Source organism: Cottoperca gobio, chromosome 10, assembly GCF_900634415.1.
Source record: "Cottoperca gobio chromosome 10, fCotGob3.1, whole genome shotgun sequence".
Lineage (NCBI taxonomy): Eukaryota > Metazoa > Chordata > Actinopteri > Perciformes > Bovichtidae > Cottoperca > Cottoperca gobio.
The window spans coordinates 17,395,189-17,422,769 of record NC_041364.1 but is presented as its reverse complement, the minus strand read 5'-3'; the positions used below and the strand labels follow the sequence as shown (position 1 = coordinate 17,422,769).

Here is a 27,581-nt window from a genome sequence, read left to right as displayed (position 1 = left end):
CTAATCTTTGTGTTAGAGTAATATCATGAGGATAGGAGACAGAAGTGAGACAAGATCATCATAAATCCATAGCAGACAAAGTCTACCACATCCACCATAAGAATATAATGGGAATATTGAAATGTTGAGGTTTTCTACGCTGCACCATCTCCTGGCCAGAATACCTCCCATTTCTCAGCTGTGGTGACTTCTCCGAAATTCATTCCACTGACTAAAAACCTCAATTAAACCGATAGATACTGCAGTCTGTAGATAATAATTATCTATATTTAGAGCTATAAGTGATCGTCATTTTGGTTAGGCTAGAGCGGGAGTCCAATTCCTGCTGTAGGCTAATTTCATTGATGGTCTAAATATAGCCATAGGTTTTAAAGTTTTTCCAGCAGACAGAGCCAGAGCTTCCCATGAAAAGGATTTTATGAAAATAAATAAAATTGTTATGATAAACACATTTCAAAGTCACAGATCTATGAAATTAGGCAGGCCACAATCAGATGTCTGTCTCTTGCTCTGTCTGTCTTTCCCACAAACACAGTCACACCACGGCCAATCGTTTCCCCATGTTCGTTTATAGGGGGTCTGAGCAGTGGCGTAATGTATTTGTTTCAAGGTCTGAGGTTCATTTGGGTCCCCACACCCATCCAATCACAAGCAGACACTAAAACACATCATCGTTCCTCATTATTACTGCCAAGCTATGATGGACGATTAAGTTTGTTTCAAAGCTGAGAATTTGAACAGTAATCCTCCAGAGAGACACTGGGTGTGCAGGTCATCTCTATGTCTCCCTAAGTTTCCTCCCACAATCCAAAGACATGCAGGTTAGGTGAAACGAAAAATCTAAATTGCCAGTATTTGTCTGTATGTGTAAGGCTTGCCTGGAAGTTTAGTATGGTGAGGTTGCCCTAGTGCGAAGTTGTAATTAAGAAAAGGAAGGCACAACTAGTATCACTGGGCCCCCTAGAGGCTTGGGACCCAAGTGCAGTAGCCCATCCTGCACTGTGATAGTTATTTCCTGCCATAGATACCATTTCTTGTCCCTTGGTGGTCCTCAGCGACACATGCAGCGACATGCTGGCCTGAGTCGCACCACTGGCTCCTATAGAGGCCTTTACCTGAATAGTAACACCCATTAAGTCACTGGAGACATTTCAAAAGACTAAGACTTCATGTTCTTACTACAGGCTCAGTCTGCTTGCAATTATTCCACATGGCATTTTCAAGTGTTACTCTTGAAAAATATTCCTCCTAGGTCTCCAAATGTGCAACCCTGCCAACTCTGGTCCTCTATTCTTAGATCACTCCCTGTAGTAGTGGTTAGCAGATCTCATTGTCACAGACTTAGCTGGGGATTTGTGTGATAGACTCCTTCATATTCATTTCCCCATTCCAAAAACATTATTTAAGGCATTCTATTTTTAGGGGCTTTCAAATTGTAACGATCCAGTAATTATAGCAACATGCCATAGAAATTCTGACATTTTGTTGTCTGTGCATAAATATTATTATTAGAACATTGATTGCAAGATTAAACATACATTTTACTTGCATTGAGCGTGTCTGTTATAGTAGACTTTTCACCTACTTTCTGTGAAAGCACTGGCTACATCTTTGAAGCTGCACTGAATTTAATTACTGCCTTGCATTAATGACTTGAAACCACAATCAAAGCCTATTTTATGTAGACTGCTTGGACATCATATGCTTCACGTTTATCCAGTTTCTTGGCAAGCTGGGTATTTCTTGATCCTCCCACTGCTCTCATACTTAGCATTGTAGCCTAAATAAGTGCTCCGGTTTAATGGCAAACACAGACTTTCTAGAGATTGTTAACTGCTGCAACAACAAGCAGGAACTGCAGGTTATCTTGCAATATGCATATTATGTAAAGATTATTCGCTGTTGAAAGATTAGCACAGTGCATATTGGAGGACTGCGTGTCATATTGGACATTTTATGATTGACATATTTGGTTTGTGAAACACTGCTTGATCATCCGAAAGCTGTCACAGTCAACTTACTGATGAATATTGCTTTATAGCGCCAGTTTTATTGCAAAAAAGGACTTTCAAAAGACTTTCACTGGACACTCCCCTAAAACTTGGACGTGGATGTCTGCGTCTCTGATTGGTTGTGAAGCTCCAACCGACAACACCTGCTTAACTCCTTCATCCAAATTGACACCCGGGGCTCTGAGAAATATAGGCAGCATCCCTTCCAGCTCATGCATTCAGTCCCACAGCTACCCCATAAGACACCGAGCCGCAGCTGCGCTGATCACTGATCCAAGGTGAACCCTCACACTCACACACACACACACACACACATACACACACACACACACACACACACACACACACACACACACACACACACACTCACACACACAAACTCACACACGCACACACACTACCGGATATTTGCTGGGAATCGGAGCACACGGACGCAATGTTGGTCAAACTGGCCGTGGCGCTGCTGGTTTTGTCAGTGCTGGAGCAAGTGGTGGGATCGGATAATATTGATATCCATGACAGCCTCCCAGAGAAGCCTGCCAGCCAGAAAGGACGCCTCTCCCTGCAGAATACAGGTAAGAACTATAAGTGTTAGTGGAGATAAGGAATGTGGAGATTTGGTGGTGCAACTGCTCGCACGTCTCCGTGGGGTTTGTCCGTACACGTGTTTCTGAGGCTGCAAATTAAACCATGCTGGGATCCCTCCGGGCGATTTGATCAATCCGCTGCTTTTAACTTCAATTCCGGTGCCACGGTGCACACGAGTGACCCTTTTTCGATTACCCAGTAAGAAGATATATTGTAAATACTCTCAGACAGAAATTCAATATGTTAGTAAACTATTAATAGAACGGCACAAGGTAATAGGTAATGTATACGGCAGTGCATCTAGGTATGCGTGCGCGCTGGTGTACGTGTGTGCCCGCGTCATAGGTGACAGTTTCGGTGGTTTTGTGGAAGAAAACTGGGATTTTTGCATGTGTTGTCTCTTCAATGTTGTGTGATGTGTTGAAGCAGGTTAGTAGAGCAGTCATGGTTGTAGTAGTGTGGCTGGAAGGCGAGCAGGAATTAATTTCTTGGACCAATCCTCTGGGGAAATATCGCTTAAATACCACCAAAAGACACGCGCGTTGTGTCTAATTAACACAAAGCACTAACCACATTGAATTGCTGCATTTTCTCTGAAACTCCTCGTTTATATTAGCTGATCCCCCCCTCCCCCCCCCCCCCCCCCTCATATGCAGCATGACTTGCGCCCCACCACGTGAACCTGTGTCAAAATATTACAGCATGATTATTATCTTGCCTCCACACTGGAAAAAGACTATGGAACAAACTCCAATGCAGGTTTCACAGCAGAGACCCTGGTAACACCACTGTGTAATTCAATGCACGTTGCGGCCAAGCTCGTACGATCCAAGCACATTCCCGTGATGCCAAAACAAGCACTGCTGACAGCGGCTCACTTTTCCTGCGCACTAAAGTTCAACTCGGTGCCTACAAACTCTTCCCCTTCCCCCTACTACTGCCCCCCCCCCCCCCCCCCCCCCCCTAACAGACCCTCTTTGTTGACAAGCGTGATTTCTAATAAATCACATTTAATCCAATATGTGCCGTCTCCTTTACGCGACTGGTGCGCTCTTGTTCTTAAAAATGTTCTTATGCCCATCAGTTATCAGCTTCAAGGCAGATCACGCGTGTAATTATGTTTCACTTAAGTCAACAGTTATGGTTTTCATAGCTAAACTGTGTACTGCTGCCAGCCTAACCTGCAATTTGCCATATTAACTTTAGAGTAATGTCACATAGGGTAAGCAGCAGTTTCTGTGACAGGTTCCCTGCTGGCAGATGGCTCATAATACATGCTCTTAGACAGCAACGTGGGGTTAAAAGAGACCGTAACTTTCACATGGTAATTTCTGTCCTCAAATATCTGTTTTATTCCTGTCTTTCATGGCCACAGTAAATAGAAAAGGGCATTTCAGAGCCAGCCAGTGGTGTGCAGGAGCTCATATTATGTATTCACATGACATATACTTGCATTATTTTGTTTGCCTGCATTGCTGATGTTATATCCCCTCATGTAGCCCCCTTTTTTAATATTGCCATTTGAGTCTGCAATCTCAGTTTATCTTTGAACGCAAACATGAGAGATAAGTTGATGCACATTGATAGAAATGACTGCATTTGTGTTTACTCCACAAGTAGTCAAGGCTGTATCTGCAATGCACCATCCCATCTCAATGCTAGGCAGTGCAGATGGATTGTGGTGCAGAATGACACAGTAATAACTGTCACCAAGTGTTCCTCTGCAGGAACCCCTCAGCCTGGGAAATTAGACTTCTCTTCCCTCCCTCCACCCGACCTGCATCCCTTTTCTCTCTCAGACTCGAGGTCATGAACACACAAGCCTGTGTCTGTGGAGATAGTTATACGCCACATCAGCTTTGTGATTTTTGTGCAGCAATCTGAAGTGCTGAAGTGAAGTTGTGTCTTCAAGCAGTAAAACTGTAAAAATCTGCTGCTGTCTCTGCTGTGAACAGACAATAAGGTCCCTCCTCCTAACCTGTTCTCTCTTTCCAGCTGAGATCCAGCACTGCCTGGTGAGTGCAGGGGATGTCGGCTGTGGTGTGTTTGAGTGCTTTGAGAATAACTCCTGCGAGATACGAGGGCTACAGGAAATCTGCATGACCTTCCTGCACAACGCTGGCAAATTTGACTCTCAGGTACTAAACTACTTTGTCTGTGTATTTGAAAAAAATGGTATAACCAGAGGCAACATTCCTTTTCACTGCTCCACACTCGTCATCCATGCACAGATTTCTTTACTTGTGCTTTATTTTTTTAATACATACCCACTTTTCCTAGAAGTGTGATTGTAAATACACTGATCCCATAATCTCTTTTCCACTCTTGGGAAGTTCACGTCCCTCTCAGTGGACTGGTGCATGTACAGTTGGGAACAAGGGTCATGAGCCAGTTGGCCAGATGCCTAGTTAGCTCCCTTTTCATACATAGCGGAGGCTGAAGCCCTGCCAAGACAGGCCTGACTGGGGTCTTAACATGTCTATAAGGTCACATTTGGGAAAGCTTGGCAGACTAATCCAGAAGACTTCAACACAATTTACTACTATTCATGCAGAATTTTCTCACCCCATCTAGCGTATGGTTACACATTCATACAAAGTTTGCTCCAACACAACCACACATACGCTTCAACACTTCTAAAACAGGTGCACATCAAACTACCAAAATAATATCGAAGTTAAAGCGACGTAGTAACAGCCGAAGAGTTTTCTTTGGCTGTTTCAACAACTGTAAGGGACTTTGTCTTGAGACTTCACTCAACTGTTGTGTCTCTGTTGTGTGTACATAGGGGAAGTCCTTCATCAAGGATGCTCTGAAATGTATGGCACATGGGCTACGGCACAAGTTCAGCTGCATCAGCAGGAAGTGTGTGTCCATTAAAGAGATGGTGTTCCAGCTCCAGAGAGAGTGCTACATCAAACACAACCTGTGCTCTGCTGCTAAGGAGAATGTGGCCGTCATGGTGGAAATGATCCATTTCCAAGATCTCTTTCCTAAAGGGTGAGTGGTTGCTCCGGGCAGCATGTTTGGATATCATTTCTCTAGCCTGTCCCTTCTTGTTTCATCTGATTTTTCTTTTTTGACCTATTCTGTTCTCTTCTGCCAGTTAAGGCCTGTTCTGTTCTTCAATGTATAGTAATAGTGCCATCCCATGTATTCCTGTCGTTTCCTAGACCTAGATGTATTGTGCTTCCAAACGTGAAATCACAAGCTTCATGTGAGTTATCTGCCTCTCTCTGCCCAGCCCATACGTGGAGCTGGTGAATATTCTCCTGAGTTGCGGAGAGGAGGTGAAGGAGGCGTTGACACGGAGTGTCCGGCTACAGTGTGAGCAGAACTGGGGTGCTCTGTGCGACAGCCTGAGCCTCTGCTCCTCCCTCGCCCCTTCTCCCGCCGGCTCCGCCGTCGAACACCACCGGCGTCCCTTGCCTTCACACCCTGAGCTGGAGCACCCTCGCCCCCCACGGCAAGGCGACAAGGACAAACCGGCTAAGGCGGGCTTCAATGCTCATCCACGCAATCGCAGTCAGGGACCCCGCCGCCAGAGTCCAGAGGCCGGAGTCGTGGCTGAGCAGGAAGACCCTGAGGCCACCGACATCCGGAGGTGAAAGCGCAGGAGACTGTCCTGAGCTTTGACCCAACGTTTAAAAACCACACTTTCAGATTTAAACACACACACACACACACACACACACACACACACACACACACACACACACACACACACACACACACACAAATTCCCAGACAGACTGAGCAGAAGGAAACAAGCCCAACCTTTTACTGTCCTTATTCCGCCCTCTCCAGTCATTCCAGCAGTCCCACATGGTAAACTCGCAGGGTAATTGTGGCGTAGCTTGCACCGTTATGCCAGACTGTAGGCCACACTTTAAAAAAAATTGAATAATGATTATTATCATGATTATTTCAACTGTTAGGACTATTTTGGCTCTAATATAGCATTTCGCAAATCATACTTACCGTAAGATTTGATTATATTTGTATTATTTATTTTATTCTGTATGCAATGTTGAAGTATCAAAATGTACATAGAAATATACTTATCTATATTTATATAAACATGTATAAATATAGTTACAATATGCAATACTGATATACTATAGAAGACATGGTATATGGCGTGCTGCCTGTTGTCCTCTTCACAGTATTGCACCCATCACACATCGGTCTGTAGATATGTAACATACACCATTTGTTGTTTCAAAAGTGGGAATGTGTATTATAATTATAGATACTTGATGATTAAATACAAATTGTACAGGTTTCAAGTCCAGTTCTGGCACATATGAATTGTAGTGCATGATGGCCACGAAGCCAACAAACTTGTGCATTCTTCAAGTGAAAATCCACTCTAAAGAGGATGCACATGTAATACTATGAATATGGACATTTCACACTTGTATGTATTGATAAGTCTCTCAAAAAGCTAGAAATAAAAGAGCCAAGACTGATCTCTGATGTCATCAAGCACTGCTGTCTAGGCACAATGAACAGGATACTAACGTGGACTCTTTTTGTTTTTATTAGTGCAACTCTGATGAGATGCAAAAAGTGTCACGTTGCTCTCATTCATTCTTAATCGAGCCTCAGAAACTGCCTCGTGACATTACAGATCAATGTCATTTTTATAACTTCAGGAGACGTTATTGTTCTTGTTCACAAATAAGAATTGAACTGTCAAATGTTATACATTCTCTCTGAGTTGGTTTTTCCATCTAGCTTTCAGTGAACTGCAGCAAAGAGAGGATGTTCAATCAAGTCCTTTTCAAATGTAAAATCACACACATCAAGGTGCCTAAACTCCTTATTGTCCACAGTGACCGCTTCTCTGTGATTTAAGTGAATGGATGATACTGTGTCGTGGGGAGATTTAATGTTGAAGCTATTTTACGATGATGTTGAGCCACAGAAGTCTTAGATTTTGCACTTTGGATGATTGTCAGTTCGTGTTGGATCGCTGCAGGTAAAAGAATAAGACCAGGTTACCAGAGCAGTCACCCTCTAATCAGACATTACTGTATAGGATATTTCATTTGAGCAACTCTCGTTTTCCTTATCAACTAAAGCACCAAGCCTCGTATCCCCACATGCTCCTTACGACCAGATTGAGCCCCTTCTTCAGAAGATCAATGTTACCTTTTTGTGTCGTCCCAGTGGGCAGGAAAGAGGCTTGACAGAAACCCTCCAGAACTCCGGCCCCTCTAAATTAGCCCTTATTCCTCTCTGGTCCCTTACCTAGGTCAGGAGAGACATGAAGGCCTGTTATTCTACCGTTAGAGCCGCAGGCAACACAGCGAGGAACCAGGAACTGGGTTAAGTCCACACACGGGGGCTCTGGCGCTGTTATTCTAAATGTTATATTTACCGAGGCCACCAGAGAATTCCTCTGGGCAACAGCCAAGAGCCAGCAACACGGAGAGGCAGAGAAGAGTGCAGCAAGAAGGAGAGAGACAACTTTTTTTTCTTTTTTTTATGTGATGATTCACTCCATCTTACTTCTCCTAGTACTCTTCTTCCCTCCTTCCTTTAGGTCACTGACACGGAATTTTGACCATTTCAGGTCAGTTTCACGCTTTTAGCTGTGGAAATGCAGTTTGAGAACACACTTCACCACATGCAAAGAAACACTTTGTAGCTCAGTTAAGGTTTTTTTCACTTATTTTCCTGATTTCAGTTTTTTTTTCCCCTCCCAATCATTTAGAGTCTATTATAAGCTCCACGTTTTTGAATCATCAGTCAGTCAGGCTTTTCTTTTTTTATTCTGTTGTGGAAGTTGGGATTCCTGTGACATCCCAGCATAAGACATAAGCTAATCCTTTTGAGAATGTACTGTATGTGTGTAAAGTGACAATCTGTTCAGCTCTCTGTCATTAGGTTTGATATGGCTTTTTGTAATAATGTAGTGGCTTGAATGGCTTTTCTTTATGTGTTCAGAGGAAAATAAAACTAACCACGTCTCCGGTATTGTTAGTGCTCCATCACCACGTTTACGTGTTTTCCTCCATTAAGTACAAGGACTCTGCTTCCACCGTTGAAAATACAGAACATGGCCTAGAAGTTTGTAACTCACCTGTAAGACGTTGAGCATATGATCCTATAAATATCTTTGGACTCATGAAGTCAGATGTATCTTGTTATCATTAAAATATTTTTGTCTGTATTTTGTACATGTGTCTATCACTACAGTCTTTATTAACATGAAGCACGGCATAAACACCAAGACAAAAACGTTCTCATGGCACATCATCAGATCAAGAATTCATACAGGAGGACGTCACATTCAGTGGTAAAACATTCAACAAGCTCTGAGCAGGTTAGCAGAGCAGATCTCAGGTATACACACACGTTAAATGACACCCTATTTTCCCCCGTTTCACGTGACGGTGAAATACGGGCTGTGTTTAAAGTTACAAGGACTGGAAATATCCTCCCTATTGAAAGGCCTAAACATTTACGTCAGCTGCTCTGTATTGTATGCTATGCTGGGTTCAGAGTGTCAGTTTTTATGAGTTGTTCCCACAGTGTACATTGCCTCACTAAACATTTTGACAGAAAGATAGACTTCTGTCTTCTTTGAGCTTTAAGTCAATCTAGGGTCAAGTTAAGTGTACTGACGGGCATTTGGCCATATATGGGTATTTGACACACAAAACCTGTCTTACAGCTTCTGTAATATCAGCACCTCTGCAGTCCAATGTGAATATACCACAGTGCCACAGTTTGCAAGCCACCTCTGAGTGTGTAGTGATACTAAATGACCACTGGATGGTGACATCTCTCTTTTTATTGACTTAAAGGTACAACTATTAGATTTGTAGTAGGGGTGAGTTGAGTTTCTTTATTCAAGCTGCAAATGTGTTTCAAGCGAATAGTTATTAGGTAAACTATGTGTACTATTTTGATTTTAAATGTGAATCCTAAGTGTCTTGTTATCCCCCGTGCTCTTGATTTACAGGAAGTACACAGGAACAGTATGTCTCCGAACAATCCAATAAGGACCAACGGATGCATTTGTATTATGTTTTATATCAAAGGAGGACTCCACAGAGGAAGTTGAGTTTAATTAACACGAGGACTCAGCCTGTAACAACAGTATAATGTCTTCTGTGGCTCTATTGGAGCTTTCCAACATTTACATGTTGGAAACATCATTTTTTTTAACCCTGATGATGTCATCTGGGTTATCTCAGTTTGGCTGAAGGACACTACCAAGTTGCATTATTGGAAATCCAGCATTTTTGGAGTTTGACCGAGATGTTATTTTGTGTGTCATTTAACGCCGTCAAAAAGTCAGGTGACGTAGTATGAAGAACCAGCCTATATAAAGAACGAAAAAGTGTACGTAGGTAGGAGGTTGGGGTGGATGGAGGAGTCAAACAAACAAAGAAATTCCAGCCAGAAGACAGCTGTCCCTTGTGAAACCAAAAGCTTGAGTAGGTCACATTGGAGAAGCTGGCAAGAGTAAGCAAGATTTTTTAAATTAACAAACTGAAAAACTAAGCCCAATGTTTGTCAACTCTTTTCCAATGAAAGTAGCTAGCAGCACTAGCTCCAAAAGTCACTAAATCTCGCGAAAGAATTCTCCATGTTGGCAACACAGACCCGTCCCATCAGGTATTCCTCCAAAGCATCTTCCCAAAATGATCATTCTGAACGTAAACAACGAACATGGCTACATGTTGTTGTCATGGTTGTTAGTACTCAGCTTGTGGACGACTGGCAGACGGTCAAAGTGTGCACAGGTATTTATTTTTACATTTCTTTATGCATTTCTGCTTCATTATGCAAATGAGGGGGCTGTCATTCAAAATGTCTTGTGGGGTCAACCTTTCACCTATAGGGAACGGGAATGTGTAAATAAATAAATAATAAATACATGTAAAAATAAATACATTGAAAAGTTCATGAAATTAGGTGAATTAATAAATAAAGAGAAATCAATACAAAGGTAAAGCAAATTAATTAGTTACATTTTATCAATGAATTAATGCCGGCATTTATTTGTAATATTATTTTTGTTAATGTAATGGCATATTAAGTATTTAACCGAATATTTTATTTGTTTATTCATTTATTTTTGATCAGCTGACATTGTTGCCTGCATAGTGCACACAGCTTGTGTCACACTACAGTCAGGGAGCTGATAAGAAAGGCCACAGAGTGCAGCGGGATACATTCATTGGGATTGTGTGGGAGAAATTATGCTGTGTCACACTCAGCTTGTTGTAACAATGCATTGCGTCTGAGATGGATGACCTCCTGGCAAAACAATGAGATGACGGCTGGACTAGAAATCTCCAGTTTGCATGGTTGGTATGGCAACGAAGCTCTCAATATGGAGGCAGCGAAGATCACATCTGAGAGGAGGCTGCACAACAGAGAGAGAAGCAGAGAAACCTGAGACAGTCGGCCTCGGGTGCTTTGTGAACATCTACCCTGTGAACTAATGAATTAATGACTGGGTGCCTAAGTTCCATGGATGAATCATTAAAGAACCGTTGAAGGTGAATGGGTGCACCCCACTTCTGTCTCTTGCTGGTCCTCAGAAAGATGAATGCCCTGTGGTACAACACACAATATATAAACTGTGTGTTGAATAATCAAGTCTACCTGTTTAGCTGCATTAAATGTGTGGAACCTCAGCAGCAAAGCTCAGTTTCACTGGGGAATACAGAGCACGTTGCTCTTAGGCAAGAAAACGCTGACACAACTCACTGTGCTCAAATTACTGTCAGCCTCAAAAGACCTACAGCAGGCAGCAGCGTATATAAGATGGTGGATCGCAGCGCACAATCAGAGACACTCAACCTTACGCATGCACAAACTAGTCAATACTGGCCTGAGATAGCAAACCAGTTACATCTAGACCAACAGTCTGTTATTTTTAAAAGAAACCAGAAGCTCAAGACTCACTGTTGTGTGTGTCGTTAAACCACCCCAACAGGCCCTACTGCACATAGGAGTGGGGCGAGGTGATGTGTGCTGCTACTACAGGAGACAAATGAAGGGTGGGTCTGCCTTGGGGAATACTGTGTTAACAAGACTGAGGTCTTTCAGGTAGTCTTTTATGGCACAATCATGAAGATATTCTATTTGAGCTTGCTTTGAAACTTCCTTCCTTAATAAGGCAACCTTTGCTTTTGCTTTAAGAGACAAAATGGTCAACAGTCATAACAGCATTACTAAACTGCACAGGAATTTGTATTCATGTTAATATGAGACAGAACCCTTTTATAGTGAGAATAATTAGCTGTGTTTAGCTTTTAAAATTAGTCTCTTTAGCTTGAGCTTTAACACAAGTAATTTTACTCCCCACTTGAGTAATGTATACTGTAGGTCTTGCAAGAGTACTTCTATTGAAAAGGATACTCTTTCCTCTCCTGGAGAAGGATCATTAAGTTTTTAATGAATTGGCTTTAGCAAAGGAGAGAGCACATCTATGTGAGGTTCTGGCTTGCAAGTACACATCTGATGAGGGAGACTATATTGTCTGTCTTATATGTATGAAAAGATGTCATCTGTATTAACTAAGTCATAATATGATATGATGGTATGATCAAGAAAATGTATGAAAAAGTCAGATTAATCAAGCTTTATTATGTGCTGAAAATAGCTGCATTGCATTGTATTATTGTAATGAGATTGCTATGCAGTACTTTGCTATATACTCGGCTAATAACATTCCAACCAAATCAAACGAAGGATCTATACATCTATTTTATCCATTGCTTTTTCAAGGCCAGTCTGATACACAACACACCAATCCTGGACAACTGCTGTAGGCAGAGGTGGAGGGCAAAAATATTTGCTTACCCAAATGACCTAATCTGCATTTGGAAAAAATGCAAATTCAAATACAAATACCAATACCAAACCTTGAATTTGAACCCTTTCCCTATAACCCTTTCCATTGGCCTACTATTATATGAAAATAGCTGTTTTTTAGTCTTGGTTAAGCGTTTAGACAAAAATTTCCATGGATCTTTAATATATTTTCATTACATTACAACAAAACTCCTCCCATTGATTTCAAGGCATCCTTATTTGGGAGGAGAACGTCTTGAGTGCATGTGCCATTCAATGAGAAGGAGTGATGTGGGCGTAACCTCACCTCAATCGTCCAATCAATTGTCAGATTTCAGACGAGTGGGCGGGGCGTGTGAGGGAAATCCTGTCACACACAGTGGCTGGTGGCTGAAGGCGGGGGCGGGGCTTGTAGACGGAAGTGTCTCCCGACTGGTCCAGCTGTCATCGAGAAGAGAGAAGAGACCATTTACACCGGCTGCCTAGGAAATGCAGAAAAAGAGAAAACGCTAAAATATGGTAACATCTAAACGATAAGGTCATGACGCCGAACTGAAGGTAGCTATGCCCGACATATCACTGAATACACATGTTTGACGATACGTTAGAACAGCCGTCGAGATTGCGTTGCGTTATTTCGAGATGTAAAAATGATGACAAGGTTTGGTAGGCTGTGTGTGACATTGAACATACAGGACACGAAACAGACGAGGTCGTCTAAAGAGCCATACACCATTTATAACCACTCATGTGCTGGAAAAATCCGCCGTACTGTCGTTGATAACTCTGTCGTGTACGTTACTGAAATTTAAAGGGACGTTGTAGCTGTTGAATTCGTTTATGGCTTCCCAGCTGGTTTGCAAATATGCTACAACGTCTCTGCGGTATCTGCTATTATCCTAGCCTAGCGGCTCGGTGAAGGGAACTACCCTAGATTCAGAACAGACAGGAGACGTCATCAACATTTTCCTGTATTTAAATGGTCGCTTATGAGGAGGTCATTGCTAAAAAAGGAAGATTATTCGGTAAGTGTCCATGCTGTAAGCCACCACAGCGCTTAAGCGTTAACTGATGCACTGTAATGCATAAACGTACTTTAAATTTGACTGCTGGGATCTGCATGATTAATAGGGCACATGGAAGGTGGCGGAGCAGCTGTTAGCTTGCTGCTAGCTGCGTAACGACCTTTACAGACGTATAAGCTTCACCAGCACAGGCTGTTAGCTGCCTGCGCTGGTTAGGTTGGTTGTTTTCCGTGGTTGCCTGCCTGCCTGCCTGCCTGCTATCCGGGTGTTATATTTCATCCAGGCCTCCCATGGCCAAAAGAGTCAATGATTTAATCTCATTGATTGCATCACAAGACCAGAGAGGGTGCAGCCCAAGCACATTCACTGGTTAAAGCAAGGCTTGTTTTTTTTGTTTTTTTTAAAGGCCAGATCAACTTGAGGTGTAACAGCCTTATGCTTTTTGTCACCCATTCTCCCCCCCCCCCCCCCCCCCCCTTTCCTTGCCCCTCCTCAACCCACACATTAGGATAAAGAAGACGGTGTAAACCAAAAGTGAATTGAAGATTTACTGGGTGTCCTAAATGGGGGACTACGGGTTTGGAGTTCTGGTGAAGAACAGCAGCAGTAACAAATCTGCTTTCCCTGTAAGGATCCCTCCTCACCTCCAACCCCAGCACCCTCACCACCCCTCCAACCCCCCCAGCCCCCCTTCCTTCGTAAACAACACCTGCTCCACCAATGGGGGCAGTGCTTGGCTGTTCCCTGCCGTAGCCCAACACAGTAACATGCAAGATGAGATTCTGGAGTCAGACAAGTCCAAGGCCTTGGACCTCCATGACCTGCAGGAGAAGTCTCAGGTGCAGTCCCAGCCTCAGGCCCTGTCCCCTGGCCAGCATGAGGCTGGAGGAGGCCTAGGAGAGCTTGACGGAGCTCTTCCTGAAGATGGCCCGTTGGAGAAGGGTTCTCTGGAGAGCAGTGGTGGAAAGGAGAAGCTGAGGATGGAGTCTCCTGTGCTGAGCGGGTTTGACTACCAGGACAGCCTGGGAATGGGTACAAGCTGCGCACAATCCACCTCCTCATCTTCACTGACCAGTTTTAACAACTGGTCCCCTGCTGTCCCATCCACCCAGTCTCCAGTGGTCGGGGAAGACGTCGGAGGGTTCTTTGGACCTGCTGGCTCCAATGCCAACGGACCTCCTCTGCTGTTCCAGAACTTCTCCCACCATGCTGGGCCTGGTTTTGGAGCGGGAGGTAGTTTCTCCCCACAGATTGGACCAGTCTCCCAGCACCACCCACCCACACCTCACCCCCAGCATTACCACCCCCACGGTCAGGGGGTCCCGCAGCAGCACCGACGCTCCCCAGCTAGCCCTCATCCACCCCAGCCCTCCTTCCCTCCGCATCCCCATCGCACTGGACCGTTCACCCAGCTGCCCCACCTCACTCCTGCCCAGAGCAAACCCCCTTCACCTTGGGGAAGCTACCAGAGCCCCTCCACTCCCACATCCACCTCCTGGAGCCCCGGTGGATATGGCGGCTGGGGCGGCACGCAAGGGGTTCGAGAGTACAGGCGGGGCGTAGGCGGAGGCATGAGTGGTCTTAACTCAATTTCTCCGCTGAAGAAGTCCTTCCCCAACAATCAGGTTAGATATCATGTCATGACTCATTGAAAACACTAATACATCTTAGCAGATATTTGCATTAATTGATATTGATATGCACAAAATGCATTTGTATGAAACTCCTCCAACTGCCCTGCAGGTTCCCTCTCAGAAGTTCCCCAGGAATAGTTCTGGTTTTAATCACAAGGGCTGGGTCGAGGACAGCATGAGCCGCAGTGACAGTGTCTACCCTTTCCAGGTGAGCATATCACAGGCAGGACAGAACAATTAATCAGAATTCTATCCAAATCGAGTAATATCCAAATCGCAGGAGGCGCAATATTTGTTAAAGGCAAGATATGTGTCAAAATACCTCAAATTCTAAATGATGTATTGTAGTGCTGCAGAGATGTCCTGCCCTATAAATGTGAGGTACATTCTACAGACTTAAGAAAAATATCTAGGTTTGGTACAGATCCTTACAAAAGAAATCTCACCATGATCATTTACATATATTTTTCAATGAAAATTACAATAGTGATGCAAAAAAATGATTCCTTCAATATCGTGAATCATATCGCAATTAGATCTTTTTTTCCCAAATCGTACAGCCCTAATCACAGGTAATACTCAGGCTGGTGTTTAGTGAATTTCTTGGTGTGATGCCTAATGGAACAAAGTTTAGTTTAGTTTAGTTTTAGTGTGTCCTCCAGGGGAAAATGACGTTAATCCTATTAAACACGCTCATCTGTATCAAACGCAACAACTAAGCCATTGAGCAAAGCTGGATGTGTGACATTCAAGCCAACTAAACGGATGAATTGAAACTTATTGTGTGTGCTTATGTCTGAGGTCTTATCTAGATCATTGCGTTGAAGGAGACCAGTGTCTGCTCTGATCACATGGCCTTCTTCTTGTCCTGATTTGAGAAGTCTTGTGCTCTGCTGCAGCTTTGCATGCTCTCAACCCATTTAGACACACTGAAGAACACTCGTGTGCTATGTATTAGTCATCAAAGCTTTTCTGTGTTTATTTTAATAGTTTCAAATGCTTATATATTGTTTTACCTTCGGCTATTTAATTAGAATATGTATTGATCTGAAATCGGCCAAGTGGAAGGATGCATTTTTTTTTAGCCCTTTTTTTTTAAGAAGCATATCATCTTATCTGATCCTATCAAATGTACAGGAAAAATGTAATCTTATTGCAGAGATGAGCAGGTGATTTTGTGTAACATACTCTGGGCTCCATTTTCTGTTTACAGTGCTTTCCAATGAAGGATAGAGAATGTTCTCGGCAGTTTTTTATTAGCTATTAGCATCATTGCAAACTGTCAGGGCTCTTGCAGCCTGTGCTGCGTTTGTTGGCGTTGTGGGAAATGAGGAGGCTAATTGTTGTCTTCCTCTTTTTCAGCAGGAGCGAACACGGTCCTTTGATGGTTTCAGTATGCACTCTCTGGAGAACTCTCTGATTGACATTATGAGGGCTGAGCAGGATTCCTTGAAAGGTTAGTTCCCACACTACTAAAAGTGAGGAAAGGATACTTTCCCTCACCATTGGCTGTGGATAAATACAGCCGTTTGTTGCATGTATTTGACAGCAAGTGGAAATAGGGTATTTTCACAATGCTGAAAACTGATTGTGTTGACAGCAGGACTTCAGTGTTGGGTCCCAAAAGCTGTGTGCATTAGTGAGTGTTAACTTGCGATTACACTTCTTCTTTGTTAATACCTAAGTTTTGATAATGACACCAAAAGGATGCCAGAAAAAAAGATGGTTATACATCTCAAAGGAAAGTATCAAAAATATTATTTTTGTATCGGTACAAAACCTTTACACATATGTTGCAGTCAAATATTTGTACAGTCTTATTCTCCGTAACCCGTGAAAACAATCACCTGCAGCATTTTTGCTGTGGAGACTCTTTGATCTCAGCTAACTCTCATTAATAAAACATTTTAGCTCAGTTTTTGTTGCAGTCAATCTTAAAAGAACCATTTTTCCATCAAAGCCATCTGATACTAATCTGGGCCAGCTGATGCATGTGCCTTCTTTTTTTTAAACTTCTCTTTTGTTACAGCTACAAATGTACAGCTTCCTCAATAGTAAAGTCTCCTTATAATTTACAAGTCTAACACACATTCTTGGATCTATTCCAGTATTTACTTTTAGCATATAATGTTCCACTAACTTACATTTGAGGCATTATTTGATTTGTCTGCCAAATTCTTTATACTTTCCCCAAATGTGTGCTGTCCTGGTCCTTTTCATATAGAAAGAGAACAGAATATTTTATACGTAAGGGAAAGGAGTTGTCATGAAAGTGTTCTGAGGTCTCCTGTTTTTGTCATGTAGGACGCTACAACTTCTCTCACCAGGGTGGAGACGGGCCTCTACCTATGAATGGTATGTAAATGACATGCATACAAATATGCGGTGCTCTAGCAGAAGTCAGGGCTTGAAATTAATGTCTGCCAAATGCAGAAGAAAAAAAGAAGCAAATATTGAGGACTCGTGTTAAGATCAGAGATTCAGTCCTTCAGTCCCATTTAAACATAGTTGAAAGGCATTTTGTGGACTCACATAAAATAGAAAACAATAAAGGAACCTCTGGATATCGTACGAGATATCACTGAGAGATAAAACATGTGGTAAAAACATAAAATGACTTAGGTCTTGTTTATACCGTTCTAAACTGCTGCGGTGATCACTGTGACACATGACTAAAATGGCTGACTAAAAGGAGACCAGAGCAGACCGGCTTCTAGGAGTAGGAAAATGATACTGCTGTCAGGGAGGTTCAGAGACGGCAAAGAGAAAATACATTTTACCGCAAGTATGCTGTCAGAGGTACAGGGTGTACGTTTGTAAGTTGTATCATGTTTGTAGTAATATTATAAATCCAGTCGCATGCATATTGTTTCTCTGGTCATATGTTACAGAGACTGAATGTGTAGCAAATGTAAAATGCAGGTTGGTTTTAGTTTGTTTTACATGCATAAGTTAATGAGGCATTCAGTTACTGTGGGGTACTATTACATTCCATGCTGTCTCTCTAGTTCATACAGTAGATAGATGGATTATGGAAGATTATGGATACTTGTGAATTGCTTTCCCCCTAAAGGTTTTAAATAGATACATTTGATGAAAAGCATTTTTGGCCACTGCAAAATACAGTCTTCTAATTTTCAAGTCTTAGCAAGTGTTTTACTTGCTGATTTTATTTGTGCCTTTTTTCAAAAAGCCATTTTAAGAGTGTTTTGTGTTGTTTTACATGCAGCGAGAAGTTATGGCAGAAGACGAGGTAAAGCTTGTGAATGTGTCTTGATTTCTTCAACGTTAATTTAGGAAGCAGTAGTGACCGCTGATGATGACTCTGTGGTTTCGTCTCTGTGTTTGTCTGCTTGGCTGTTCAGTGTCACCGATTCTACCTTAAATGTTGTCGGGGTTTAAGCCCCTTTGTCTGTTGGGCGTGAAAGCCTTCCAATGTTGCCTGTCAAGACCTAGTAGTGTTGTCTGTGTCATCACAAATTGCTGCTTTTGTATGCATTTCTTGAAAAGGTTCATTTAAATCTAATCAAATTCCCTGCTCATTGTAGTATTAATACATTTTTAAATAAGTAAGAATTGTCGTTCAACATCGCTTGTGGGGAGTCAATATGTGTAATCCAGATCGTTCTCTCCACTAGGCCATTCGTCTCTGTTCCCCATGGAGGATGAGCGCTCCTTTGGAGAGGACGAGTCCGGTGAACAGGGGCTCGCTGGCCTTGGTTCAGCCCACTGTTTCCCCCACCTCAATGGTGAACGCGTGGAGCGATATTCTCGAAAAGTGTTTGTTGGAGGGCTGCCCCCAGACATTGATGAAGGTAATGAACTTGTTACGGCTACAGACGATGCTTCCAATCTACATCGTTATAGATCAAAAGCTATAACAAAGCTACAATATTTTTTACACCCTTGGTTTTGAAGGCAGCACAAAATACCATTTACTGATCGAGTTTCCCTTTTCAGATGAAATTACTGCCAGTTTCCGCCGATTTGGTCACTTGTTTGTTGACTGGCCTCACAAGGCAGAGAGCAAGTCCTATTTTCCACCAAAAGGTGAGTCAAACCAGTTGAACATTATATTTGTGCCAGCGTGTGGACTCTACAGCACTGTGATGATGAATATTTGCTCCATGTGTGCACTCATTGTTCCGTTTGTCCAATTTTTCCAGGATATGCATTCCTGCTGTTTCAAGACGAGAGCTCTGTTCAGGCCCTGATTGATGCCTGCATTCAGGAGGATGGCAAGCTTTACCTGTGTGTCTCCAGTCCCACCATCAAAGACAAGCCTGTGAGTCTCTTATTCTTTTAATTACTCTGCGTGTTATCTGTCCTGCCCAGCAAGTAAAAAAACTAACGCATGTTTTTAAAATCCAACTTGCACAAACCAAACTGTTTGTTTTAATGTGTCTGGTCATTGTATCTCACAAAACTGGAAAGATCAGTCAAGCTACATTTGTTTTGTTTGCCGAAATGAGAGCTTTGCTTTGGTAATCCATCAGATGTATAGGTTAATGGACCATTGTGAAGTACTAATCGAGTGCGAACAAATGCTTATATTAACTGTAATGTTTGTTTGGTTAGTTTATTTATTCAGTGTACTCTACGTGGATGTTGCAGTAATCTACCCCACAGCACAAAAGGTGACTAATGTAAAATTGGTGATATCACCAGTTGGTGCATCGACAGTATTTCACCGTCATTCCAGAGGCTTCCTGTAAAAGTCCCACCACCACAAACGACCGCAACATCCTGCCGAAGCAATTAAATTGTACTAAAAAAATGTGTTGATCCATATTACATGACCAGCAAGCCTGTTACATTTCCACAATCCGAAATGTATGAGTACAGCCTGACATAGAGGAAATTATTATAATGTTTTTTTCATCTTGGTTCTTGTAGGTCCAGATCCGTCCCTGGAACCTGAACGACAGTGACTTTGTGATGGACGGCTCTCAGCCATTGGACCCGAGGAAAACTATCTTTGTAGGCGGCGTCCCTCGTCCCCTACGTGCAGGTCAGTGTGTGCTGTGACCCTTAAATATATTGCATTTTTGGGAGTTGTTTTGATCCCATTAACTTGCATTGTGCATTGCTCTTCCAGTGGAGCTCGCCATGATCATGGATCGTCTGTATGGGGGAGTGTGCTACGCTGGGATTGACACAGACCCTGAACTCAAGTATCCAAAAGGGGCGGGGCGAGTAGCCTTCTCCAATCAGCAAAGCTACATTGCAGCCATTAGTGCCCGATTTGTTCAACTGCAGCACGGGGAGATAGATAAACGGGTGAGTCCATCTCCTATCCAGTTCTTAAAAATGTGGATGTTCATTAAATATTCATTCAAAACCTATCTGACATGCTGCTGTGCATGCATTCAGATCTTTCTCAACCTCCATTTTAACACCGCTCTCCTGTCGTCCATTTCGTCTCTGTTTCTCAGGTGGAAGTGAAGCCATATGTCCTGGATGACCAGCTGTGTGATGAGTGCCAGGGCACCCGCTGCGGGGGGAAGTTTGCTCCCTTCTTCTGCGCCAACGTGACCTGTCTGCAGTACTACTGCGAGTACTGCTGGGCAGCCATCCATTCCCGGGCTGGCCGTGAGTTCCACAAGCCGCTGGTGAAGGAGGGAGGAGACCGACCGCGACATATCTCCTTCCGCTGGAACTGAGGCGAGAAGGCAAGGGAGGGAGACGATGCAGGATCGGGGAGGGATTGAAAGAAAGGGGTAGTAAGGGAAGGGGTACGGGCTACGATATGAAAAATAAATGCACTTTTCTTTTAAGTTAAAAAAAATAAAAATAACCTTAATTTATTTTTTATTTTATTTTAATTGGGCCTTCTAAAAGAAGTAACTGCTAAGAAGAGAGTGAAATCCCATTTATGTTTTGACTTTAAGTGTGCATGAGCATATGGATGCATTAGATTTGGATTTAGATGTTTTCTGACTTGACTGTACTTTCTTTTCGTGTTAGCTGGCAAAGCTGCTTACATTTGTTGTCAAGAGTAACATAAAATTTTAGTGAGGTTCATCATACCTAAATCAGTATACTAACTAATGGAAGTTGAGTTTAAGAAGGGTGCATTTTCTTACTTTTCGCTTGCAGGATTAGAGAACAACTGTACCATTTACCAAAGGTTGAGTGCAAATGGTTGGGTTGAACAGAGGACGAACGCCGTTTCAGACGGTCGTACGATTGAGTTTTCCAAGAAGCTCAGTGTATAGCATCTGGCCACGTCACAAAACAAAATCTCCCCTCAGTCTGGCACATGTGTTTCAATTGCTGGCATGAGTTTTTAGGTTTTGGTTTAAAAGTCGACACTTTGTAACCAGAAAGGGCAAACCAAAGATTGGCCTAAAACGCATCATCAAAAGCAGATGTTGATCTGAGGGTTTTTCAGGATAATGTTGTGTCCTCTTGTCATTCGGCGGAGGAAAGGCTGGAGTTGTCTGCAGTTTTGGTTTGTGGGTGTCGGCTAATAAAGACACAGCCCTCAGGGCTCAGGTATTGGCAGTAGTATTTGCTCACTTTATATTGTCAGGGATATTAGCACTGGAAGCTAACATGTTAATGTAGTACAAACTAATGGGAATGCACAGTCCAGTCTCCCTGAGCTGTCCTCATGGTGTACCACTGCACGCTCTACCATGACTGGAGCTTCTATCACAAGTGTTGTGGTTGGATATGGTAGTAGCTAGAATTTGCTGTCACAGAGATAAAGATATTATTTTATACATGGCCTGCTGATTTTTGTACAGTGTTTTATAGCTGATTATTTTGTCATGAACATATATACATTTATTATGCACTACTTTTCTAAATATTTTTTTCAATAGTCATTTTAGGCACATTTTTCACAGATGGGAGAACTCCTTTTGCAATACCTCATTTTTTTCACTTGGTGAAAAATAATTTTGTACCTTTGTTACTAAGAGATCTGCATTTATGGTAAACTTAATTTAAAAAAGAAAATGAATGATATTAATATAATTTTCAATTAGCTTTTATATATTTAAGTGCTGGTAAATCTGAAAATTGTCTGGTGCATTGGTGTGATTCTGTAGATAAATAAAAAAAAATAAGGCTATCATTAGCCAGTCATATATGGATTCTCCTCTGTCCTAATACACATAATTACAGGATTCTAAGGCATGACAAGACCTTTCTAAACTGATTTTGATAGTCTTGAAAATATATTCTGATATTTCGCTCCTAGGTGTATTCAATAAGATTATCAATAGGGTAAATGTTTTGGCTTTGGTCAATGTGAAATCTTCCCTTCTATCACCGGAGTGGGTATCATCTGTTTGAATATTTAGATCCTCTTTCTGGGACTGCCTGTAAGTTCTACTTATTCTTGGCATGCATAATGTAATACAGAAATAACATGGCTAGTGTTAATGCAGGACCTAATGTAATGCACTAGATCTCCTTTTTTCCTTTTTAACTTTTTTTTTTTCTTCCTTATCTCTTTGAGATCACCTCTCTTGTAGCCTCTCTTTACGTGATGGAGTCTGCCTTCCTTACACAGACATGATGTTTATGCAATCTACACAGTGACAACACTTTGGATGCGTTTTGTAATGTAGAGGACACTCAGTAGGACATAGGTGAGGAGACTTAATCACTTGACCCCCTTTGTGATGTGGCATGCTTTGGGACATAACCTGAATGTGATTTAATGTTGCAAGTTAACTTTGAGCCATTATGTGCAATACTTATTCTTTCCAGAAACAAGTCTCCGCAGTGCAAGTCATTTAATCCATATAAATCATGCAGTCATTTACACATTCTTTGTTTCCTATTGTTCATGCTGATGTCTGCAAGAAAAAAAAAACTAATTTATACCTGAATTTATTTTTAAACATTAGTTTTGTGCTTATTCACTTATTTTGCTACTACCATGCTACTGTGATTGAAAACATTGTATATACTAGGTCGATAATGTATTTAGCATTTGCTATATTTTCAATTGAAATGTATAACTATCATTTTGATCAGATTTTTGTTATATTTTTGGGGTGATGTGTTAAACTCGTTGATGTGTCTAGTTTTTCTAATTGCTGTATTGTGCTCCACATTTTCAGATGAAAAGAATATTGATTATGTCTGTTAGTATTACTTGATTGCAAAATTTCAATAGTTTTTAATTGTATGCTGGGAAGGTTATATTTATTAACTTTTTTTTTTTTTTTACCTGATATCATTTTGATTTTTATTAAGTCATTTCACATTTATACGTAAGTTCCAATTTTTATATTTTCTTCCTGATTAATTTACGCTACAACACAGACGTCAGTTTTTATAGTTGGTTTGTAGTATTGAAGTAAAACAAAGATCTAATGTCATTTATTCATTTGCTGCCAACTGTTTGTAACTGTATGCATACATTTGAAGTATTTGTAATGTGAGTTGTTGAACGAATAAAACAGCTGTGAGGAAGAATTATATGCCTAATGTTGATTCACAAGAATTAAGATTTTAACCTTAATTTATTTCAGTATTTTCTTCCCTTAATTGATTTGCCCCCTTTTTTTTCGGGAGGTTTTTTAGTAAATGGGAATCGCACACCTGATGCCATTGTTGTGTGACAGCAATATTTATGGCACATCTGGTGTGTTATATTAAATTAGGTCAGAGGTATTTATAGGCTGAGGGTTATTTCGGGCCTCGGTTAGTAGCTTAGCTCATCTAAACCTTGTGTCTTTTGTCCCAACAAACCTTTTAATAAAAGTCTGTATTTTATTCTAAATTAAAAGTTTATACATAGGCAACACATGTCACACGATGTTATAAACATAATTACTCTTAACAATGGCTGAAATGCTAACAATGTTTAAAATAAATAAATATTAAAAACTCTACAGAGGGAATCGTACTTTTTACTCCACTACAATAATTTATAGTTACTAGTTGCATTACAATTATGCATTAAGAATTTGACAACACTTTTGATGAGCTACAGCAGGCCTATTCAACTAGCGGGCTGAAAACAGCCCTTCTGAACTGTTTTCTGGCCCACAAGAGGTTGCCTGCAAATCGGGATGACATGTATATCATAAATAAAACTAAGGCCTGTTTCACACCAAATTTGGCGATGTGGCGAAAACGCAGGTTCTTCCATTCCACTCCAAGCTGCAGCGTGTCCGGAAAGAAAACGCACTCTGTCCGCACCTGCCATCGGCTCAGTCAAGCTCAGGTTGCACACTAGGTTGGCGGGCCACAGAGAAAGTCACTCACTTACTTTATTCAGGCAAGCTAACAACACCCTTCAAGATGTATCTCCAAGCTGAAGAAACGTCAAGTTGATTCTGAAAATCGCCAATTCCAGAGCAGATTTACTTTTCCAGCTGCAACAAGTAATAAACTGTTGTGTTTATCGTGCAACAAATGTATTTCCGTGATGATAGAATACAACGTGAAGAGGCAGTACAGGTCAAATCATGGCTCGTTTTCTGCCAGTTGTCCCGTGGGCTCAGAGGAACAGAGAAGGAAAGTACAGGGACCGTTAGCATCATTTAACGGAGTCAAGTGGCTTTTGGTCGCTTTTGCCCGGAACAAGAGGGAGCCACGATAGCATCTCTGCTTTTAGTTCTCTCCTCTCCTTTCCTCCGCTCTGTGTCTGACTGACTGTGTGTGTGTGTGTGTGTGTGTGTGTGTGTGTGTGTGTGTGGGGCGAAGCAGAGCAGAGGAGAGAATGTGAATGCGCAAAGCAGCAACACAGTAAACACGGAAACGTGCACATAAACTAGATACATATAATTTAATAAAAGAGCACCTGTTCAATGTGAAAAGTAATTTGCGAAAAAAGTGTATATACAGGACTGTCTCAGAAAATTAGAATATTGTGATAAAGTTCTTTATTTTCTGTAATGCAATTAAAAAAACAAAAATGTCATGCATTCTGGATTCATTACAAATCAACTGAAATATTGCAAGCCTTTTATTATTTTAATATTGCTGATTATGGCTTACAGCTTAAGAAAACTCAAAAATCCTATCTCTAAATATTAGAATATCATGAAAAAGTATACTAGTAGGGTGTTCAACGAATCACTTGAATCGTCTAATTAACTCGAAACACCTGCAAGGGTTTCCTGAGCCTTGAAAAACACTCAGCTTGGTTCAGTAAACTAAATCACAAGTATGGGGAAGACTGCTGATCTGACTGCTGTCCAGAGGACCATCATTGACACCCTCCATCAGGAGGGTAAGACACAAAAAGAAATTTCTCAAAGAGCAAGCTGTGCACAGAGTTTCAAAGCACATCCACAAAAAGTCTGTTGGAAGGGGGAAATGTGGCAGGAAACGCTGCACAACCAAGAGAGATGACCGCAGCCTTAACAGCATTGTGAAGAAGAGTCGCTTCCAGAATTTGGGGGAGCTTCAAAGACAGTGGACTGAAGCTGGAGTCCAGGTATCAAAAGCCACTGTTCACAGACGTGTCCGGGAAATGGGCTACAATAGCCGTATTCCCATGGTCAAGCCACTTCTGAACTCAAGACAATGGAAGAAGCTTCTGACTTGGGCTATGGAAAAGAAGCACTGGACAGTTGCAGAGTGGTCCAAAGTCCTCTTTTCAGACGAAAGCAAGTTTTGTATTTCATTTGGAAGTCAAGGCGCCAGAGTCTGGAGAAAGGCTGGAGAGGAGCAAAATCCAAGTTGCTTGAAATCCAGTGTGAAGTTCCCACAGTCAGCGATGGTTTGGGGAGCCATGTCAGCTGCTGGTGTTGGTCCACTGTGTTTCATCAAGTCCAGAGTAAATGCAGTTGTGTACCAAGAGATTTTAGAGCACTACATGCTTCCGTCTGCTGAAAAGCTCTATGGAGATGAGGAATTCATTTTCCAGCATGATCTGGCACCTGCCCACAGTGCCAAAACCACCAGTAACTGGTGTACTGACCATGGCATTACTGTCCTCGATTGGCCTGCCAATTCCCCTGACCTGAACCCCATAGAGAATATGTGGGGTATTGTGAAGAAGAAGCTGAAAGACACCAGACCCAACAATGCTAATGAGCTAAAGGCCGCTATTGAAGCATCCTGGGCATCCATAACACCTCAGCAATGCCACAGGCTGATTGCCTCCATGCCACGCCGCATTGATGCAGTAATCCGTGCAAAAGGATTCCCAACCAAGTACTGAGTGCATTAATGGACATTTTCAAATGTTTGATTTTGTTTTGCTGTTATAAATCTTTTTTTTTACTTGGTCTGAGGAACTATTCTAATTTTTTGAGATAGGATTTTTGAGTTTTCTTAAGCTGTAAGCCATAATCAGCAATATTAAAATAATAAAAGGCTTGCAATATTTCAGTTGATTTGTAATGAATCCAGAATGCATGACATTTTGTTTTTTTAATTGCATTACAGAAAATAAAGAACTTTATCACAATATTCAAATTTTCTGAGACAGTCCTGTATATAATAAGTGTATCAGGATTGCCCTTACCACTTATGAGCCAGACTATGCTGAAATAGCTAAATCAAGGCAGTGTTATTTCTCTCACAAACAGACTCAAAATGACAGAAGTCTGATATGTTTGTTAGTTCTATAGGAGTACATCACCTGACTTAGGCATGTAATGCATTCTTAGTGTAAATACAAAGACAGATCTGCTTTATGATGATTCAAACAAGCCTACTTACTGTTAAATTAAAGTGGCTTTGAGGTCTTGAAAAGCGCTATATAAATTCAATTTATTATTATTAAATTGTAAAAATGTATAAGATATGTATGTTATTGTGAGTCTGATGCTACTGTTTTACTACGTTCTATTTGCATTTAGTATTTCATTCTATGGATATAGACTTGTTTTCAAAGCATCTTATGTATGCTTGGAAGTGTTGAGGATATTATAAACAGGGCTACTTACTGCTAATGTGATGAATACTGTTTTATTATATTCATATTTTTTTCTACATTAGTCGACATGGACCTGTTGGGAAACAAACTCATGTCTCCTTGGTTTTAAAGTGTCAAGCCTTGTAACCATAGTTTTCCTACTTTTGTGTTTGGACTTGTTGCTTTCTGCAATGAATTATGGTGACACAATTAAAGTGAAAAAAAGGGATGCACGTGACTAGTTCATTTCATGTATTAGTAACTATTAACACTACTGTAAGTAAGAGTTATTTGTAGTGATTCATTGACAAAGTATTGTGTGGCCCACGAACCCCCAGTGATTTTCCTATTTGGCCCACTTGCTAATGAAGTTGAATAGCCCTGAGCTCCAGAATGTGATGCATTGTCAGAATAATCTACAGTAGCCTTTACAATTGTTAAAATACGCAGCACCTTGACCAACTATAATAGTAAAATGCTATTTGCACAATGCATTAGCTATAATGGTAAACAATTCTGTAGGCTAGTTTTATTGTAATACTTTAAATACATTTTGCTAACAATACTATGTATTTTACTAAAAGGATGTGAATACTTCCTCTACAACTGCTTCTTGGGAAAGCCGCTGTAGTTTCTCAGGTTCTAAGGCCTTTCAGAT

The 27,581-nt window shown here is 41.5% G+C and overlaps 2 protein-coding genes across 5 annotated transcripts; both read left to right on the top strand.

Moving 5' to 3' along the window:
- Positions 1–2,183: 2,183 nt before the first annotated feature.
- stc2a (stanniocalcin 2a) lies at positions 2,184–8,788 on the top strand. Its single transcript, XM_029440867.1, has 4 exons — positions 2,184–2,587; positions 4,596–4,738; positions 5,389–5,600; positions 5,845–8,788. Exons 1-4 carry the CDS (start codon positions 2,449–2,451, stop codon positions 6,206–6,208), a joined length of 858 nt encoding a protein of 285 aa, XP_029296727.1. The 5' UTR covers positions 2,184–2,448; the 3' UTR covers positions 6,209–8,788.
- A 4,060-nt stretch (positions 8,789–12,848) lies between these two features.
- LOC115014478 (cytoplasmic polyadenylation element-binding protein 4-like) lies at positions 12,849–23,523 on the top strand. Of its 4 annotated transcripts, none has more exons than XM_029441341.1 (12): positions 12,849–12,983; positions 13,959–15,075; positions 15,194–15,292; positions 16,450–16,540; positions 17,389–17,439; positions 18,314–18,337; positions 18,723–18,899; positions 19,045–19,134; positions 19,251–19,369; positions 19,981–20,095; positions 20,183–20,364; positions 20,520–23,523. In XM_029441341.1, exons 2-12 carry the CDS (start codon positions 14,014–14,016, stop codon positions 20,745–20,747), a joined length of 2,238 nt encoding a protein of 745 aa, XP_029297201.1. In that variant the 5' UTR covers positions 12,849–12,983; positions 13,959–14,013; the 3' UTR covers positions 20,748–23,523. The 4 variants fall into 4 exon arrangements, with proteins under 4 accessions (XP_029297201.1, XP_029297200.1, XP_029297204.1 ...); XM_029441340.1 differs by having other exon boundaries at positions 16,447–16,540; XM_029441344.1 differs by lacking the exon at positions 18,314–18,337.
- The last annotated feature ends 4,058 nt before the right edge of the window (positions 23,524–27,581 follow it).